The sequence below is a fragment of the Haliotis asinina genome, chromosome 7, assembly GCF_037392515.1.
Source record: "Haliotis asinina isolate JCU_RB_2024 chromosome 7, JCU_Hal_asi_v2, whole genome shotgun sequence".
Lineage (NCBI taxonomy): Eukaryota > Metazoa > Mollusca > Gastropoda > Lepetellida > Haliotidae > Haliotis > Haliotis asinina.
The window spans coordinates 56,072,067-56,090,944 of record NC_090286.1 but is presented as its reverse complement, the minus strand read 5'-3'; the positions used below and the strand labels follow the sequence as shown (position 1 = coordinate 56,090,944).

General features: G+C 41.2%; 1 protein-coding gene across 2 annotated transcripts; it reads right to left on the bottom strand.

The window, feature by feature from the left end:
* Nucleotides 1-3,272: 3,272 nt before the first annotated feature.
* Nucleotides 3,273-18,774, bottom strand: LOC137290483 (non-structural maintenance of chromosomes element 1 homolog). 2 transcript variants are annotated; one of them, XM_067821454.1, is made up of 8 exons: nucleotides 18,710-18,774; nucleotides 18,015-18,158; nucleotides 17,552-17,691; nucleotides 16,765-16,842; nucleotides 11,985-12,128; nucleotides 11,411-11,527; nucleotides 5,251-5,383; nucleotides 3,273-4,939 (listed from the first exon to the last, which is right to left on the bottom strand). In XM_067821454.1, exons 2-8 carry the CDS (start codon nucleotides 18,127-18,129, stop codon nucleotides 4,863-4,865), a joined length of 804 nt encoding a protein of 267 aa, XP_067677555.1. In that variant the 5' UTR covers nucleotides 18,130-18,158; nucleotides 18,710-18,774; the 3' UTR covers nucleotides 3,273-4,862. The 2 variants fall into 2 exon arrangements, with proteins under 2 accessions (XP_067677555.1, XP_067677554.1); XM_067821453.1 differs by having other exon boundaries at nucleotides 18,665-18,749.
* Nucleotides 18,775-18,878: the final 104 nt, after the last annotated feature.

Sequence of the window (18,878 nt, the reverse complement as noted above, 5' to 3'; positions counted from 1 at the left end):
TTCAAAGAATACACAAGAAGTGTCCTTAGTTTGGTTGAGGTCAAATGGGGCTTAATCAACTCGGTCTGTTTGGCAACCCGACGGTCAGCACGCCCGATGGTCTAGAATCTGACTTTGAGTGTAATGACTAAAACTTGACTGAAACAGAATTGAAAACATTACGCAGTTTCCCTCCTCGTATTTACCTTCTTATTATTTTTCTTAATCCAGAAAATTCTGGACTGGCAACTTTCCAACCAGTCTGATAACTGAGAGTTACCAGACAAGTTGTCTGGCTGAAATGTTCGGGAGTTTACAACACCGATATAAGGCTGCGTTCAAAAATGTGGCCTGTATGTACATTTTCCGTAAAAAGAAACGCTCTGCACAATTTAAGGAAGCAACGCACATTTCGTGATTACATAAACACTTGAGTTATGACAGACATTCAGATCAGTGTGTAACAAGGCAAATGCAGTTTATATAGCGCAACGGTGCACACAGTTAAGTATGCCCAACAGACGGAAGGGAGGGAGGCAGATGATACAATGAGTCATTTTGATATCCGACAAGATTAGACAGTGTATTGTTTGCGAGGGTGGTTATAGGACTGTCTCAATACAGGTGCCTCACCATAGGATACGTATCTCGATACTGAGGTCACGACACCATACGTATCGCGACGTTGTCTGATGTTGAGCACCTGAACAATTAATCCAAGCCATTTCTGTTAATAGAGATAGGACAACTACTCATCAGCCAAGTACCCATCATTTACTCCCAACAAGTCATGTTGGCTGTTTTGTGTAAAAAATAAAAGATACAAATGTGTTAAGACCCAAAATCACATGAATCGTGCATCGTGTCATCGTGCAAAGCTTGCTGACGATGCACCGGTGCATCGGTTTATCGTAGCATCTCTAGTGGGTTTCCAGGAACACTTTGAAGGAGCTCAATGTGGACGCTGTGTTTACAGAGACTGGAAGAGTCTTCCAGCAGATGACGGCAGAACTGGCAGATGCCCTCGAGCAACATGTTTTCATCTGCCGTGCAGGAACTTGGAGCAGTTACTGGTCGGAACAGACAAGGCGTCTTGATGGTTCATACCGATGTATCAACTCTGACAGATGTTCTCGAGCTGTAATGTTAACACATTGATACATCATTTAGAAGAGTTTAAACTCTACTTTCTCCTTTAATTGAAGCCAGTGCAGAGAGTTCAGGACTGGTGAAATATGTTCGGACTTTCTCTTCTTCGCTATCACACGAACTGCTCAGTTCTGAACCTTCCAGAACTCAGCAGTTCATTACAGAAAGCGTATAACAGACTGTTACCATACTGAATTTGGTCAAGGTAGATGCCAAGGTTTTTCACAATCTGAACATAACTGATCCTTGTCTTACCCACATATCTTGAGGTGTCACCTGATTCACACTGGTCTTTATGACAAACAGTACATCTTCGATCTTTTCCTCGTTTACCATCAACATGCTTTCGTCATCCTGGAATTGGCCGAACTGATGCATCCCTCCATCTCCGAAATTGTGTCAGCTAGACTCGCTTGTTTCAAAGAGTTTCTTTTATAAGCTGTGAATCATCTGCCTAGAAATGATAAGCTACATCATTCAGTGCAATTTGCTCTAACAGAGGTTGCTTGTATTGTGTGCGGTCGTCGGGAAAGGAAACTTCATCTGATATTGACGAGCTGATCAGTACTCTCTGCTTCCTGTTTGTCAAGAAAGATTAAATCCACTGATATGTGCAGTGCCTTCAATTCCGTACTCATTACAGAGAAGCGTTACGCGGATGTTGCGCTCAGTTGTATCAAAAGCCGCAGATAGATCGAGAAGCACCGGTAAGGCGCCACCTAGGTTGTCATTATCAACATTGTCGTTCACAAAATAGGGGTGTCGCCCATTTTGCTCTGGGGAGGTAGTGGGGTCATCAATTGTGTACACATGTTCTTGATGGGGGTTCATTGATTTTGTACATGACAAGCACGGGGGGATGGGGTGTCACTTTGCACAGTAATTTTAGGGGGCTGGGGGTGGGGGTGGTCATTCACATTGTACATGTGACTCCATAAAAATCATCATTCCCCCTAGCCATACCTCATGAACGGTCCCTAAGCATAATATCATCAAAATAAGACTGTGACTCGTGATCTGAATGTAAAATAATTATCAGCTGAGATTTTTCTGCCATTTAATGAATTTGGATACACAACATAGATGATTTTCCCATCAGCAAGTGTTCAAGTCTATGTGTGTCGGTGAAGGTTTAAGGACAAATATCAAGGTCAACTCAAATTCCCATACAGAGTGTACAATTCACCTAAAGCACTGTGTCAGACTGCCAGTGGAGTGCATGAGTTAGGTTAACGCCACTTTGAGCAAAATGTTGATGCTCACTCGGTTTCAGATCCATGCAAGGAAGATCTGGACCCCGTTTCACAATGCCATCCAAGCACTTAAGTCTGTCATAAGTCTATGTTACAGTGTAGGAGTTTATGAGAGCCACTAGAGTTTCGTGAATTAGGGCCCTGTACATTGATTCCTTTGAAATGCTGTTGCAATGCATTATGTTGAGTGGTGAGGTTCCACTGGTATGTTATTTCCATTTTTCATATCAATAATCATTAACTGTAATATATTTGCTATCTTTGTAGCAGCAGTACAATGAACCACACAGTACAAGTTAGTCTTCCTTATTCTGAAAGCTTGTCAAAACCAAGGTTACAGTTGTCATGACCTCTCATGACCTCCTAGCTGAACATCTGATTGCAGTGAGGGACTATGGTTTCAAGCCAGAAATGGGTGTCACACATTGTACCCATGTGGGGAATCAAACCTGGGCCTTCAGCATGACAAGCGAATGCTTTAACTAATAGGCTACTCCACTGCGCCTGACAAGACAGACAGACAATCGCAAGGAGACCAAATGTGATCAAACATGTCACCAGGCTTTACCCACTTCCACACAAGTAGTGGCTGTTGGCGACCAAATCCATCTCAGATACCCTAAAGCGCAACTAATTGTTTGCTGTCGGACTCTGTAATATTCCAGCTATATGGCAGCAGTCTGTAAATCATTCTGGACCATGCACACCAGTGATCAACAGCATGAGCACTGATCAATGAAACTGGGATACAATGTGTGTCAACCATGTCAGCAAGCCTGGCCACATAATCCTATTAGTCACTACTTCCGAGAAACACAGATAGCTAAAGACCAATCCCAACACAAATCTTCAAGGGTGTGGCTGAACTAAAAACCACAGTATTTAACCATATAATTAACAAACATTTTATTGAAAATGAATTAAATGAAATATGATATATACATGTTCTCCCAATAACAAGAACAATTTCTCTTACATAGTTTCTTTCATACACATACATTTGAACACAGGGAACACTAACAAACATGAGCATAAACTCATAATGGGACTAGCACTGAGTGAGTGAGTTTAGTTTTACGCCGCTTTTAGCAATATTCCAGCAATATCATGGCGGGGGACACCAGAAAATGGGCTTCACACATAGTACCCATGTGGGGAATCGAACGCGGGTCTTCGGCGTGACGAGCAAACACTTTAACCACTAGGCTACCCCACCGCCCCAGACTAGCACTGAAGGAATCAAGCCAGTTTTCAACTGTATTTCAGTGTATCATTGTATCATTCATTTAGACATAGTTTAGGGACACAGGCATCACACTTCAGAGTGGTGCAGATAGAAAGCAAGGGCACATAGCATCAATAAATAAATGACATATATAAGCCAAATTTTGATCACATCGTGATCAGGGGCCATTACTCTGCACAGGGAATTGTTCATCAAGATTTCTGAAAATATTATGAACTTGAATGAAATACTTGAGAACTGTTGAAAATGTTCCAACAGATAAATGGTACAGTGAATTAACTGTGTTCCATATTCAAATTCTAAATTATCTTGTCCCCATGTGAAGGACCATTAGACTCCTGGGCTGACTCACTCTCATACACACATACAAACCAAAATATGAGGAGTTGCCACTGGCAGCAGTAAGTGAGTGAGTGACTTAATATTTAGCATCACATCAGCAATGTTGCAGCCATATTGTGACAAGAACAACTTATTTTATATCAATACTAAAATCAATAAATTGAGAATGTAAAAACCCACAGTCTACAGCAGTGCTATAGCACCATTAACAAGTTATCACATAGCATGGTCAGCTTTGTACAGGGACTATTCTGGGATTCCAAAGTAAGTATTCGAGGCAACCAAAATATGTTTATTTAAACTTTGAGCAAACATCCATGCTTTCATAACTTCCAGGATATTTTATTGCTTCATTACAAAAATACAAACCAAACATAAGAGCCTACAGCAGAGTTCAAAATACATGCTTGCCCAACCATCTAGGACAGGATATTTTCAACACAGACTGACAGATTCTTAAATTCACCTGCCCCAACGCTCGGTCAAAATATGGACATGTATATGAAGATATTTTTGTCGCAGGTAAGTTTTTGTCACAGCTGACAAGTTTTACATCTAATGGTAAACCAGCGGTGTGGTCTGGCTGAATTTTGGGGGAGTTTTATATTCTGCCTACTGTAAATTGGATCTGTTGTCAGTGACATGCCAATCTTCTATTTAAAGTTCTTACCATGATAACCAGACAACTGGTTTGATTCAACAGTTACAGGAACTGTCTCTGACAATTGTTCCCGACTGAGAAGTTCAAGATAAGTTCCCAACTGGATTTGTCCACACAACATATTCATCAAATATCATATATAACCACTTCTTGATATCAAAATATCACACAATGCAGAAAGTTTGCTGGTATTATTAAGTCTGACATTGTTTATGTACACAGTGATGAAGCCCTACGTGTGGTGCTTCCTCTTCCTAACATGAGATGAAGCTGCCTGGTCCTCTTGGGTGACTTGAGTACTGTCAATGTCTGGAATAGACGTTAATATTCATATCATCAAAGCACAGAAAATATTACTTGAGAGAATGGATCATTGAAAACTTTTCCACCAAAAGTAAGATTATTTCTGATCCTACAGAGGAAATCAAAGCCTACTCTGTATAAACTTGTAATGGATCATAAAACCTGTTCCATAAAACAGTTTTCGTTCTTCGTTGGTCACACTACAAGAAGACATGTGGCAATCATAGTGCTAGTAACATTCTGAGAATGGGCTGCCATTTCCAGCTGCAAGAAACAAAGAAGGTACAAGGATACATCCATAGCAACATGGCATTTACCTCTCTTGGGGATTTCATTAGTCCAGGCAGCACCACACTCTCGTGATGGACACTTCGGAACTTCTTGGCGACTGAAGTAGCGGACAGCACAATGAAAGTGGATTTTGATACCACACTCCTCACATGTCTGACCCTGTAGAGACAATAAAACCCTACATAAATATATGTGATTTTCTGTATAAAATTGATGCCAAGCCTGTAGTCATAAATTGTTAAAATCTATATCTTTTAGATACTTACATACTTACCTAACCATAGTTCTGTCGCATATGACCTCAAGCTTCGCTAAGTAGGAGATCTGACAGAGTTGAACTGCTATTCAATCTTGAGTAGCTACCTTGAATTCGACAACTGTAATTATACAGAAGTATCCGGATCTCCCCACTGCGCTTGCGCGCAGACTCCATGAGAACTTCACTTTAACTTCCCGGTCCGAAGAGTCGGTAGTGGAGGGGAGCATCCAGCGTTGGGAGGGACTAACCTATAGCATATGGATGCAACAGACAGGATAGTGGTGCAGGACTCCAGAGGACCGTCAAATGTCTATGATCTCTCATATGCCTCGGGGCAGCCGGACCACTAATGATTCACAAACACTGTTCACCGGTCTGCCGCAACTATCTCTCGAAAAGGTCAACTGGAACCAGAATCAGAGTAGTAAGTCACATGCTTACCAACAGAGGGGCACAGTATATTATCTCACGCATGTACAAGACCCCCATAGACCACGGTAAGTAAAATCGTACCTTAAAGGGCAGAAGGGCACGTGAGTTGCTGTGCAACCACTAACAGTCCGAAAGTCTGCATCCCCTTCACATCTTCCACTGCCAAGTAATGGCTACCAAACACTGTAGAGGACCACCAGAAGCATCAGCCATTGTAGATGCTAGTGCTTGAATCTTGTGCCGGTTGTTAGACGACGGGTGCGGAAGAATCTGTGCTTCGTAAGCCGCCAGGATGGTCTGCCTCAACCATAAGGCTACTGTGTTCCTGGTGACTTTTCCCCTCTAGCAGTCATGGAAAAGGGCAGAAACAACCTCTTCCTAGTTCCCCGATGAGGAGAGGCCCAAACCAGACAGAGTAACTGCTCTTCCCCATCCTCTGGTCCGATGATGGCAGTAAGAGGGGGGATGGTGAATAACCTGTCTGGTTGACCTGGCAGCTGGTTCTTCGCCAAGAAATCAGAGGGAAGGCCCAAGTGTACAGCACTGTGTACAGGTCTGTTCAAAACGGACCCTAGTCACATCCAGCGTTTGAATTTCACAAACTCTCGCCACTGTAGCTAGCACCAACAGAAACACCATCTTCCTTGTTAAGTTGTCAAACGATGCCCTGTCCAGCAGCTTGTAGGTGCGACCTCTCAAGTGCTGTAGCACAACATTCAGGTCCCACACAGGCGGCTGGAACTTAACCTTTTGGTCTTCCAGCTTGAATACCTTCAACAAAGCAACTAGATCTTCGAGACCTTCCTGTCTCCTCTGACAGCTAACACTGAGTTTAATGTTGAGTAGGAAAGTCCCAATGGTACTGCCGTTGAGTTTCCTTGAGGAACGAAAAAACTTTGCCAAGAACTGGGGTGACGCTAACAACGGGTCCTGTGACCTCTGGGTACAGAACTCAAATGTAGCCCACTTGTCATCATAGAGTGACTGAGTGGAAGCTCTGTGCGTCTGGGCAATGATCTTCGCCAGATGAGTACCCCTTGGCCCTCAAAGTCTTTTGCAGATGGTCCAGGTGCATAGATGAAACCGCGCCGGATCTAGGTGCAGTGTCCGACTGTGGGGATGGCGTAGCAACTGGTCAGACTCTGGAAGCTGATTAGTTGAAATGTCTCTCAATGCACCATATACTCTGTTGGTGATAGACAAAGAGGGAGAGAGAAGGCGTCTGCCATGAAGTTGCAGGCTCCTGGTATGTGAGATACTTTTATTTGGAGTTCTTATGAGACGCCGCTTGAACTCCTCCTGCCACGAACATGCGTCTAAAAAACCCATCCTACACACCACAGTCGTCATAGCTATACGGCTATAGCTTGTACGAACAATAGGTTGTGAAGCACCTTGCCCTGCCACAGGAATAACGTCAAATGCTCCAACCAGGACTCGTTAACGTCAGTCAAATCAACAGCCACCGCTGATGTTGCTGACATCAGCACCGAGGCCAGCTTCAGGATACGCCGCAGCTCCATATCAATCGCTTGTACTCTGGAATCATGTACTTAATATGTGGAGTTCCAGGATAGTCTCTTAATGGCCTCATCTAACGCCGCCCCAGAGTCAGCAAAATCAAGACTATGAACTTTATAGTCCTGTTTCTTTGACCTGGGTGCCCTAATTGTGGAATTTAACGACAACTTGGCAAACTCCTCGTTCAAACAGGATATGGCGTCGGCCACCATAGGATGTGGCGGAATCATCAACTCCGGATCAAGTCTGATAGTCCTGGCACTGTCCACACCTGACAACAGAGAAGGGCAATCTGGGAGTCAGTCAGCGATCTAATCATATATTGCAGAAAGCGGCAGGTACAAGCCCTCTTCATGCTCCACGTGAGCAAGGTCTTTCCCATAATCGGGGAAAAATACTCCTCCTCATCCACATCCAAAAATACGCCTGACTTGCGCTCTGGCGCCTGTTTCCTATGCGCCAACTGCTTGGTTCTAGAGGTGACACCGACCGGGATTGTGACCGCCTGCTTCCTCTCCTATGATGAAGAGATCTGGCCCAACGATCCGGAGATGTGGAGGAAGATTGGCGAGATCTACTCACACCGGCGCGCTCTGCTCTCACTCTGCTATAACACTCCTCGAACAGCTGTCTCTGTGCATCTTGATCTCTGGCGCTAATGACAGAAGTGGCGCCTCTAGGCACTCCATACGTCAATGCGTCCAACCCAGGCGCCGATCTCATCAAGATCCCCGCTCCTGCAAGGGCAAACGGATGCGCTCCTCTCTCGGTGTCGCTGCAAACTCCGGAACCAATGGTGGAGCACTAGTAGTAGGCGCTGTCAGCTCCTGAGATGTGCCCAACGTCATCGAATGAATAGGTACTGGCAATGATCATAGAATCCATTGTACCTCTGGGTGTGCTAGGGCGTTTGGCCTTGACAAGTCCACCCAACCCCCAGCCTGGTCTGCGTCGGTATCGGCGTTGGCATCAACATCGGCAATGGCGTCAGTGTCTGCATCGGCTCCACTCTCGACGAAGCATCAGACACTGCCCCAGGCACCTCCAGCACTGGCTGTAACTCCGGTGTACAAGTCGGGACATCTTGCCTAACTTCTGAGTTTTCCTCCTCCTAACCACATCCAGGAAAACCTTAAACTCTGCACTTGTCAAACTCGTACACACTGCACAATGCTGCTCAAGGGTGCACGACATCGTGGCACAATCCGGACACCAGGGGTGAGGATCTTTGCCGGAATTCAGGCCTTTACACACCACACACAAGTGTCGTGTCATACACAACTACTGTAATAAAATGAAAATATAAACGTGACAATAAGGATAAATGAAAAACACCCCTTACCACATAATGGACTGCTCCACTCGCACGTACAGCAGCTGCTTTGCAAATGACAAGTGAAATGGCTGTCCCTCCATTAGGGACAGCAAAAATACACTAGATACAGCAACATGTGACAAAAAATGAAACACTTAAATATGGCGGAAAAGCTTAAATACGGCAGAAGAAATATCAACAGAAACCAATCCGCTGACAAAGAAAACTGATCAATGTAAAATCATAGAGGCAACACACCACCGGAATCAGTGTATATAGTGTAGTAAAGCAAACTTTATTAGCTGAAAAAAAATAGGTAGCGACTCAAACATATCTAGACATGAAGATGCTTGAAGTAAAAGTGAAGTTCTCGTGGAGTCTGCACGCATGCGCAGTGGGGAGATCCAGATACTTCCGTATTATTACAGTCGTCAAATTCAAGGTAGCCATTCAAGATTGAATAGCAATTCAACTCTGTCAGATCTCCTACTAAGCGAAGCTTGAGGTCATACGCTATAGACCTAAGGTAAGGTAAGTAAAAAATTTGGCATGGGTCATAATGACTTTCAGAAAATTTACATGAGGATTTGCCACAATCAGCTTCAGCTTTTTGAATGAGGGCTTGAAGAGTTTCTGTACATCCCTACAGTTTGTTACAGTTTACAGTTTCCAAAAGTCACAGTCACCTGCTGATTTCACTGACTATTTTCAGCAAAACGGTTTTCTCAACAGATTCAAATTACATGATTACATAATGCCATTCAGAAAGTGGTCAAATGCAACATATGCCATATTCGGGATTCCACTTTCTTAGTAATGTACAAATTCTAGTACTTTTTCGGTTGAGTCCCATCCCGGTTTCGAACCCGCACCCTCAGAGTCAGGCACCTAATCGCCAGCACGCAAAGTCAGCCGCCTAGCCCGCTCAGCTACCGTGACTTCCACAAAAATGAAAGTCGGACAACTGGTAGTCTAGACCGCGTACTTTGTGTACCCCTCTGATAAGTGTGAATTGGCACGGCTCCCATGACCGAAAGCTATGATTACATAATGCCGTTTAGAAAGTGGTCAAATGCAACATATGCCATATTCGGGATTTCACTTTCTTAGTAAAGTACAAATTCTGCATATGTTGCAGATTCAAATTACAGTCATCCCTCGCCATAACACGGGTCTTGGGGTCCACGGATGGCCCCCACGCATTATAAGACATTCGCGTTATAGTACCTATTACATAATGTGGAACAAACGCCGAGTTAGATCGCATATTCCAAGGACATAACAAAACTGCTGTTTCGTGAATTGGGTCCAGTTAAAATATATCGTATCATGGAAGGTGAAAATAAACAAACTTTGAAAATGAAAATATATATATGTACAGGAAACTTTGCAATCAAAAATCACTACTTGTTATCAAAGACGTATATTCATGTGAATATACGTCTTTGTTGTTATTCAACTAAGCCGGAAATAGCGATCAGCTGTGTACAGATGTTTTGGTCCAATGTACCGGCGATTCAGGTAAAAACGATCCGATAATATTACATCAAAGAACTTCTGTTCCATTATCAGAATATTTTACATATTAAGCTGTTATTGTAACAGATTATTTTACATTGCTATCTGGCTAGTATATAATGCGAGTTTTCTGCAAACATATTTAACATAACAATGAACACAGGCTGTTACCTGTCTGGATACAATTTACGTAGGAGACAGTTTGACAAGTCACCACTGCCTTCCTTGTAACTTTGATTGTAAAAACAACAAAATTTTGCCCATTTAATTGTTGAAACTGACTTCAATGAGTCAATAACACGGGTCTCGAAGTCCATGGATTACGAGACTGTAATCCGCTGGTGACTGCTAAGAATAATGTGAAATTGGTGCTATCGGGGTAGGCACAAAAAACGGACCCTCACGAATGAGGTAAGCGGAAGTTGTATGCGTATGGAATGAGGTAATGCTCTCACAGTGTTTCCGTTGTTTCTGTCAACAGTTTTAATAAATAAAATTGGGATTGAATTTAATCAAATAAAATGGGGTTTCTGACACCATACATCCTGGGATGACTATGTCTTACCACGCTAAAGCGCAGTGTGTTGCATCACAGCAAACATTATAAGTACTCGTAACTCGACTGATAGCATGTATTGTCTTTCATAAGTTACTGCTACGATGTTGGTACGATTATTATTGAGAAAACCCTGCATGTTTTAAGCATTCGAAACACAATGGATATGTACGATAAACACTGTCAGTTGCCATCCGCACTGAATTTCACTAGTTTATAGTTATAAGTTAAGTTATAAGAGCGCAGCAGCAGATTTGTCGATGAGCTATTTTCGATTTCGTGAAGGAGTGTGATCGCAGTACAACCTTTTTATGGGAGCCACGGATTACCCCTCGGTTTAACCGAATCCGCGGTATTGCGAAGCGTGTTATTGCGAGGGATGACTGTATTGTGGACATACCTATGACACCATATAATTTCCACAACCAAACATTGATTTATTCCTTAATTCCTTTTATGGGATGAGTGCATAAAACGATATATTACTTCAGATGTTTATGGACATGGCATATTAGACAGTGGAGAATGCAAATGATCACTGTATTTATCATGACTATAATATCAAGTACACCTGATGCTGCTAACCTTGAGACAGAGTTTATTGCACATGTTGCACATCTTGACACTGTCCACAAAGTATTCCTTTATGTACTGCTCCAGTTCCAGGACAGCCCGTGTGTGAAGTGAAACTCGACCAGCTTTCTGAAATACAGTATTCATTATCAGGTTATAATGGCATAACTTTTACCCATTTGCATGTATTGGGAAGTCTCATTTTACATCTAATACTTTATTCATATGTCTAAAAACACCTGAGAGTTTTCAGTTAAAGATACACTGTCAACTGATGCCAGGAATATCCACAAGTCTGCAGTCAAAGTTCACACTAACCACCTAACCTAGCTTTCCCTTGTTTCTGTTCTAAAGGGTATCCTAGTTGTTGAATCCTTAGCTCATCACGCTGGAGACCCAGGTTTCATAGGTACAGCCCATTTCTGGAGTCCTCCGTCATCTTATTGCTGGAATATTGCTAAAAGCGCCCTCCATAAAACTTCCACCTACGATATCCAAACATGGACATAATCTTCCTACCTGCGATTAAAGAACATGTTTGTTAAATTCCTGAGATATTTACTCATGTCAACCACCCGCTCTGTACCTGAGATATCCACTGGTCTCTGCTCATACGGTCAAGTAGATCCTGTGCATCATTCTTTGAAATCTTCTTCTCCAGCCTCTCAGTCAAGTTCAGAGTCTCGATGGAGCCAACCGTACCATCTTCTGACTCAACTACTAGCTCAACCTGACACAGAAATATTCACCTGGGATTAACCTTTACTCCCAAATAGTAGTGCTGGTACTGGCATACCAAAGGAGACACCATACACCTCGAATAATAAAGTAAGATTCCTTATGAATAACAACTTTGTTATAATATACAATCAGTATGGATTCTTGTACCACTGTCAAACAAGAGAAGTTATAGTCACGATGATATATTGCCACTTGGATTAACCTTTTCCTCCAAATAGTCCTAAGGATTCTTGCTTATCACGCTTACACTCTATAGAACACTGGCATTAAAGGTCACATGCAACGTAAAACACAACTTTGCAGATTCTGATACCTTTCGGTATGCACTTACCGAAACAAATCATAAAAAATGCCAATTCAACCTATAAAGTTGAAAAAAACGCGATGAAAAAAAAAGCCCGTAAATCGGAGTTCAAATGTTTCACTAAATTCCCCCCAGCGCTGGGGGGAAAACTGGTTTCAATAGCTGTGCTGCGCTGCATCCATAACGCATGCGTAGTGAATAGGTTCGCGGAGCTTGAAACAGTATGCATGCCCAGCGTCTGAGGTCGTGACCAGTAGTCTAATCAAACAAGTACATAATCTACTCGTTACGTAAAAAACCTTGTTGATTGTGGTAAGCAGTCTCTGTCACAGAGAAAGCTCAATGTCTGGTTTATTCACACCTATATGTCTACCTGCCTGTCTGCTAAAGACAACATGCAATACACAGCTTCAATCATTGACCACGTGCAATTTGAACATAACACCTATCAGACTATACGACATAAAGAAAATAAGATGATTTATGACTCGTGCTTCTGAGTCCCGTGTCTGCCACATTATGTAACTAGGCACGTGTGATACACATGACATGTTTTTATGTCTGTGGGTTGCAAACAAACTACATTCATTTTTTTCGGATGACTGGATCTGACGGAAACTGGTGCAAACTCTTGTCAGCTTCAAGTCCTGCTTTGTACTTGGACGAACGACAGTTTCCAGTTCATCATCTCTGCTGAGATAATTTTTGATTGGATCGAACGAAAATTCAGAGAACATATATTTTCCAAACCCAACATCTCTATATACATTCTTCATGGATAACGACTTCTTTTAGTGTATATGATTTTGTTTGACAACAGTATATGAATCCATACTGAAACGACGCATCAAGTACACAAAAAGAAGTTGTTATCCATAAAGAATCTTACTTTCTTGTGACTGGCTATACTTCTAACATGCCCATCAAACAGATCATCTTTCTGTACACACAATGAACCCTCAGCATATCAGCAAATGAAACAGCCAATCGGAAGCCGTCGTTACACTTGAGTGCATATCCACCCGCTATAACTGGGTTCAGTCTCCGAGGGCTTCGTTTCGGGGGAGGTAAGCCCAAGTACAAAATATTGCACTTTTGAATCGCGATTGTACGCTTATAATTTTGTTTATTTGTTTTTTTAAAAGCAGCAGTGTATATTATATGTCATGAATAAGCGATAAATGTGTTTTAATTATGTTTGATTTTTTGGTTGCATGTGACCTTTAAAGGGAGATCCTCGAATAACTACTGTACACACAGCAGATACACATACAACCCACCATCAGTGGGAACAACACACCTTCTGAAAAAATCAGCAGTTTTGTGGACGAACACATCTAACATTTTGTGAAAGATTTTATCAGGGACACAACACACTTCATTCAAAGATTAGAATTAGCTAACCTTCCAGCTGACCCAGACATCCTTCTTGTCAACATGGATGTCATCTCTCTTTACACAAATAGCACAAGTAGCCCAAGCAATCATACAGTTCAAACTTGACAGGCTAATCACCCATATGGGCATTCTTAACCTCTTAAATCATACACAAAAACAACAATGCCTAGAATCCTTCTCAATTACCTTACGGCTCATGCCCCACTTTTAAATTCACAGCTGAATTCTCAAGACGACTAAGTTTCATTTCTAGATACATGGGTATCATACCTCCAAAAGCTGAAATTCATGCTTTATTGTAAACCCACTGACACACACTCTTACAGTGTTCCCAGAAATTATTGAGAAAATCTTTGTTTTTTTTCTAATGATGCTAAGATTGGAAAAATGGCTTTCACTATGCACTAAGCATACTAAATAAGGGAGACAACTCTTGAAGGCTTAGAAGGCAGCTCATTACGTCAAGAGTTATCTCCCTTGTCTGAGCAGACGGCTTCCTGTGTTGACATGGCAGAATTTACAGCAAGAGAGAAAAGAAAGCTCATTCTAGATGATTTTGAAAGGGGTGAAGCTGATGCTAAAGTGTTAGCTTGTAGACATGGTATTCCTCTGTCTACAGTATACAGAATTTTGAAGAATATTCAAACAGGAACCGGGATACAGCACAAAGCAGGGGCAGGTCGGCCTAGGAAATTCAGTGTTGTGGATCGCCGAAGACTTGGGCAGATTGTGAGTAGGGGCAAATTGAAAAGTGTTGAGAACATCAGAAATGAAATTATTAGCAGAGGAAGTCCTCAGGTATGCAATGAAACAGTTAGGCAGGAATTACAGAGACTTAATTGGGTGAAAAAACATGGAATTCCCTCGCCGTTGATGAAAGATGCACAAAAGGAAAAATGTTTAAACTGGTGTCGGGTTCATGAAAATCAAGATTGGGATAATGTTTTCTTTTCGGATGAAAGTTCTGTTTGGCTTTTCCCTAATTGTGTGAAAATTTGGACCAAAGATACTGTCAAACCTATCTACCAGCGACCAAAACATAGCCCGAAGTTTCACATGTCGGGTGGCATATCGGCTCGCGGAGTGACGCCATTGTGTGTTTTCACGGGAAACTTGACAAAAGAAAGATACGTTGACATTCTAAATGGTCACCTTCTTCCGACAGCACAAACATTGTATGAAGATGATTGGATTTTCCAGCATGACAATGACCCAAAACACACTGCGCGCTACACAAAACAGTGGTTGTCGGGCGAAAATGTTCAAGTTTTAGACTGGCCCAGTTACAGCCCAGACCTAAACCCAATTGAGAATGTGTGGGGAGTCATGAAGGACAGAATAAACCAAAAGGGACTGAGAAATATTGAAGATATGAAGGCCGAGGTGGTCCAATATTGGGATACCCTGTCACACGATTACCTACAAACTTTGATGGGTAGTGTGCCTAGGCGTATTCAGGCATGCATTGCTGAGCGAGGAGGTCTAACAAAGTACTAAAACAAGACTGAGACTGTAAGAGGATGATGTTTTAACATGTTTATGTAAGTAAAACGCCAGAAGTTAATAAACGTAATGAGTTACATGACGCAACATGATTCTCAATAATTTCTGGGAATACTATATTTGTTGTATACAGTCAATTCCTAAGATTGAAGTGCATTTGTTGAACACCAGAGGAATATGAAAAACACAGTCTCAACCTCAACTATTACCTCAAACGAGGTTATCCGAGGAAACATATACAACAAAAGAAAAACTTAGAGGACAGAAACTCTCTGTTGTCCTCTCAAACTAAAGAACCATGCAAAAACGACAGATAGCGACTATAATCCGATGAACATGGAACTCAATGCCATTGTCAAAAAACACTGGTGCCTTTTAAGTGGCTCAGACACGTGTCAAGCCATTTTTACCTCACCACATATTGCTGCCTACCACAGAAACAAATCCCTTTAGGATCGCTTGGTTAGAGTGATGACCTACCCCAGACAATTACCACAGGTAAGTGGTCAAATCGTCAACTTTGCTGACAATGGGTTTGACAGAGACAACTGCAAAATATGCAATTTACTAACAGGCAGTGACACTTTCACAAGGCCGGTCACATAAAGGGTCTTCAATGAAAGAAGCCACACATGCCAATCTTGTAATGTAGTACTAATATACCTCCTTACTTGCAAACTCTCTAAGAAACAACATGTTGGTGAAACCAAAAGATGTTTCAGAATCCAATTAACAGAACACTATGCTAATATCACTCACAAGAGTGACAAACCTGTTGCATATCACTTTAATTTGGAACATCATGACAAGAATGATCTACAAATTCGACATGACACAAAACTCAGGGAGCTTCCTGACTCTGAAAAGACCACCTAAAAATAAAGGTCTCTTGAATTAAGGTGGATTTTTTAGCTCCATACGTTTAAACGACCAGGGCTCAAGGATAAGATCGTAGGCTGAAATAACCTTTCCATCTTCTAATGTTATACTTCTGATAATATCAGCCAGAATCTTTGTGGCCAATCACCAATGATGGGTACACACCAGTACGAAATGCGTAATCAACATACACTTCACGCCAATCTGGAAATGTGCAGTTCTCATTATTATTGAACTGGAACTTAGCAATTAAATGTAGAAAATCTAAATACACAGCCCATATTCCGAAAGTGTTTCTCAAACATAAACATAAGATCAATCACCAACTACAAGCACCAACTGTATTAAATTCAATTACTATAACACCATATTCTTTTGCTTCTAAATACTTTTTGTATCCATTCTTAATTACTATGTAAACAGAAAAGACTAAAACCCTTTATCATTTGTTTTCTCAAAAACCACCTTTCATGTGCGTGAAACAAACATACAACAAACTTTACATCAAGGTCTAGTTGCCTACCAAAAGTGTAATACATACTAGCTTTTTGAACAATTCAAGCTCATTTTGGTTGTAGTCTGAAGCCATCTTGGTGATGTCTGTGCTGCTAACATTTACCTGGAATACATAATGTCATTATTGTCAGACAATACTGCCCCCTGGCAGACAAGTCTTCTGGCAAGTTGTCAGAGACAAGATGCATGTTATGTTAGACCTTCTACCAAGATAACTGTGACTAGTAGTTATTGATTTTAAGAAATGTCCTTCATAGTAGATACTAACACCATTATGAAACAAGTGGGGTGACATGACTTATTAGGTATCAGTCTTACTATCTGTGATAAAGGAAATGGACAGCCATTGAATTATCTCCCTTGTTGAAAAAAAAAATGGAACGGAACAGAATTACATATTTTTGTGTGCAAAGAATAAATGAAGCTACATTAACAATCACTTGTCATGGACAAGGGGGAAGGATAACAACATACAGATGAGCAGCTCCTTCATCACAGAGAGCAAAGTCTTGGTCTATTATCCTACAGTGTAACAAAATTATCAAGCAAGTGATCATGGTGATGAATAGAAAATGTATTGAGAGGCATGTATACAAGTGTGAGGAGGTAGATATACAGTAATAATGGGAATAAACTCATTCTCAAAGATGTTCACAAGTTGTGAAATGAACAAGCTAATGCCAAAGTCCAAGATGGTACTATGTCACTATCGCACCAAATGATACACTAATCTTACTCATCATTGATAAAGATGAACAAATGTGATGAACAAATATGATGAACAAATATGATTCATTGTTAGTGACACCTACCAGTCCATAGTGGCTCGACCCATCATCTTCACTGATGGCTTTCTTGATCTCCATGTGAAATGGGTGTATATTGGCATTAATGGTCCTGACAAACTCAAACAGCCGCTTCTTGGCATCGGGGTCATCTTCTGCAATGCTAACTGTCATGATAATTTGGGTGTAATAAGTTGAAATCTGACCGTGCCAACATAATACTGGTACACATGCACAGATGAACTAGTGACCATGAGTGATATATGTAATAACAAGCAGAAATTAAAATTACTATTCACTTACACATTTCTGCCTTGTTACTACTTTGAATTCTTCATATTTTGTCATAGGTTTATTTCAGAAGATATTTGGATATAAACATGCATGTTATTAAGTTGACAAGTCCATGAAATACATTCATGATTCCACTGTGTGCTATTGAAACTTACAAACTATTGATCATATTTTCATGGTATTGTTGATTACAGACCCGTGTATTTGTCACAACATAGTTTGAACAGCTGTTTCACTTCCTTGGCATTAAGCAGACCCTGTGAGATAAACTTCTGCAGGAACATCCGATGACAGTCATTCATGTCTCCCATGTTTGTTCACGGTAGCAAGTACAGGCCGTCTGTTGGGAATCAATAGCCCGTGAAAATTCAAAAGCCAAAAAAAAATGTACTGATTGTGAAATCTTGTGTAATCTACATTATTTGAATATCATTAAACATAACTTCATCTAGCTGTGGTACCTGTATTTACTGAGGCTATAATGAGTTTGATATTGACTTATTTCTACACAGTAACGGGCAGTCCTATCAAGCGTTTTCCTCATGGATGCCCAATGCAAATCAACATCACAGTGTATAGTGCGAATGTATTGTGATGGAACGATAAAACCAGCATGATTCTCTTCCCAGTACATTTATCTTCAAACACAAATATTTACTTCTTCCATCGAGTAACAATATACATGATGTATTTATACGTCAACATGATCAAGTTAATAACCAAACCTAATCACCTTTCTACTCAGCACTGGAAAACAAATATTAATTTTGTGTTAATAATTATAATACCCTATAAGAACACAGAAAATTGTCTGTTAAACAAATGGTCATATCTAAGACCTAGTACCGTGAAATCAACTGTTACTGAAACGTATAAGCATTACGTCCGTACATCTCACTTTCAGATTCGCGCCATGTTTGTTTTCTCTAAAGTCTCCTGAACACGATCCAAAGTGTCAAACGAGATGCAAAGTATTTATGGCTATACCTGTCTCAATCTGTTGCTTCTACAATCTCGATATATTAAGAATATGTCTTTGTCTACCTAAATATGTTCAATG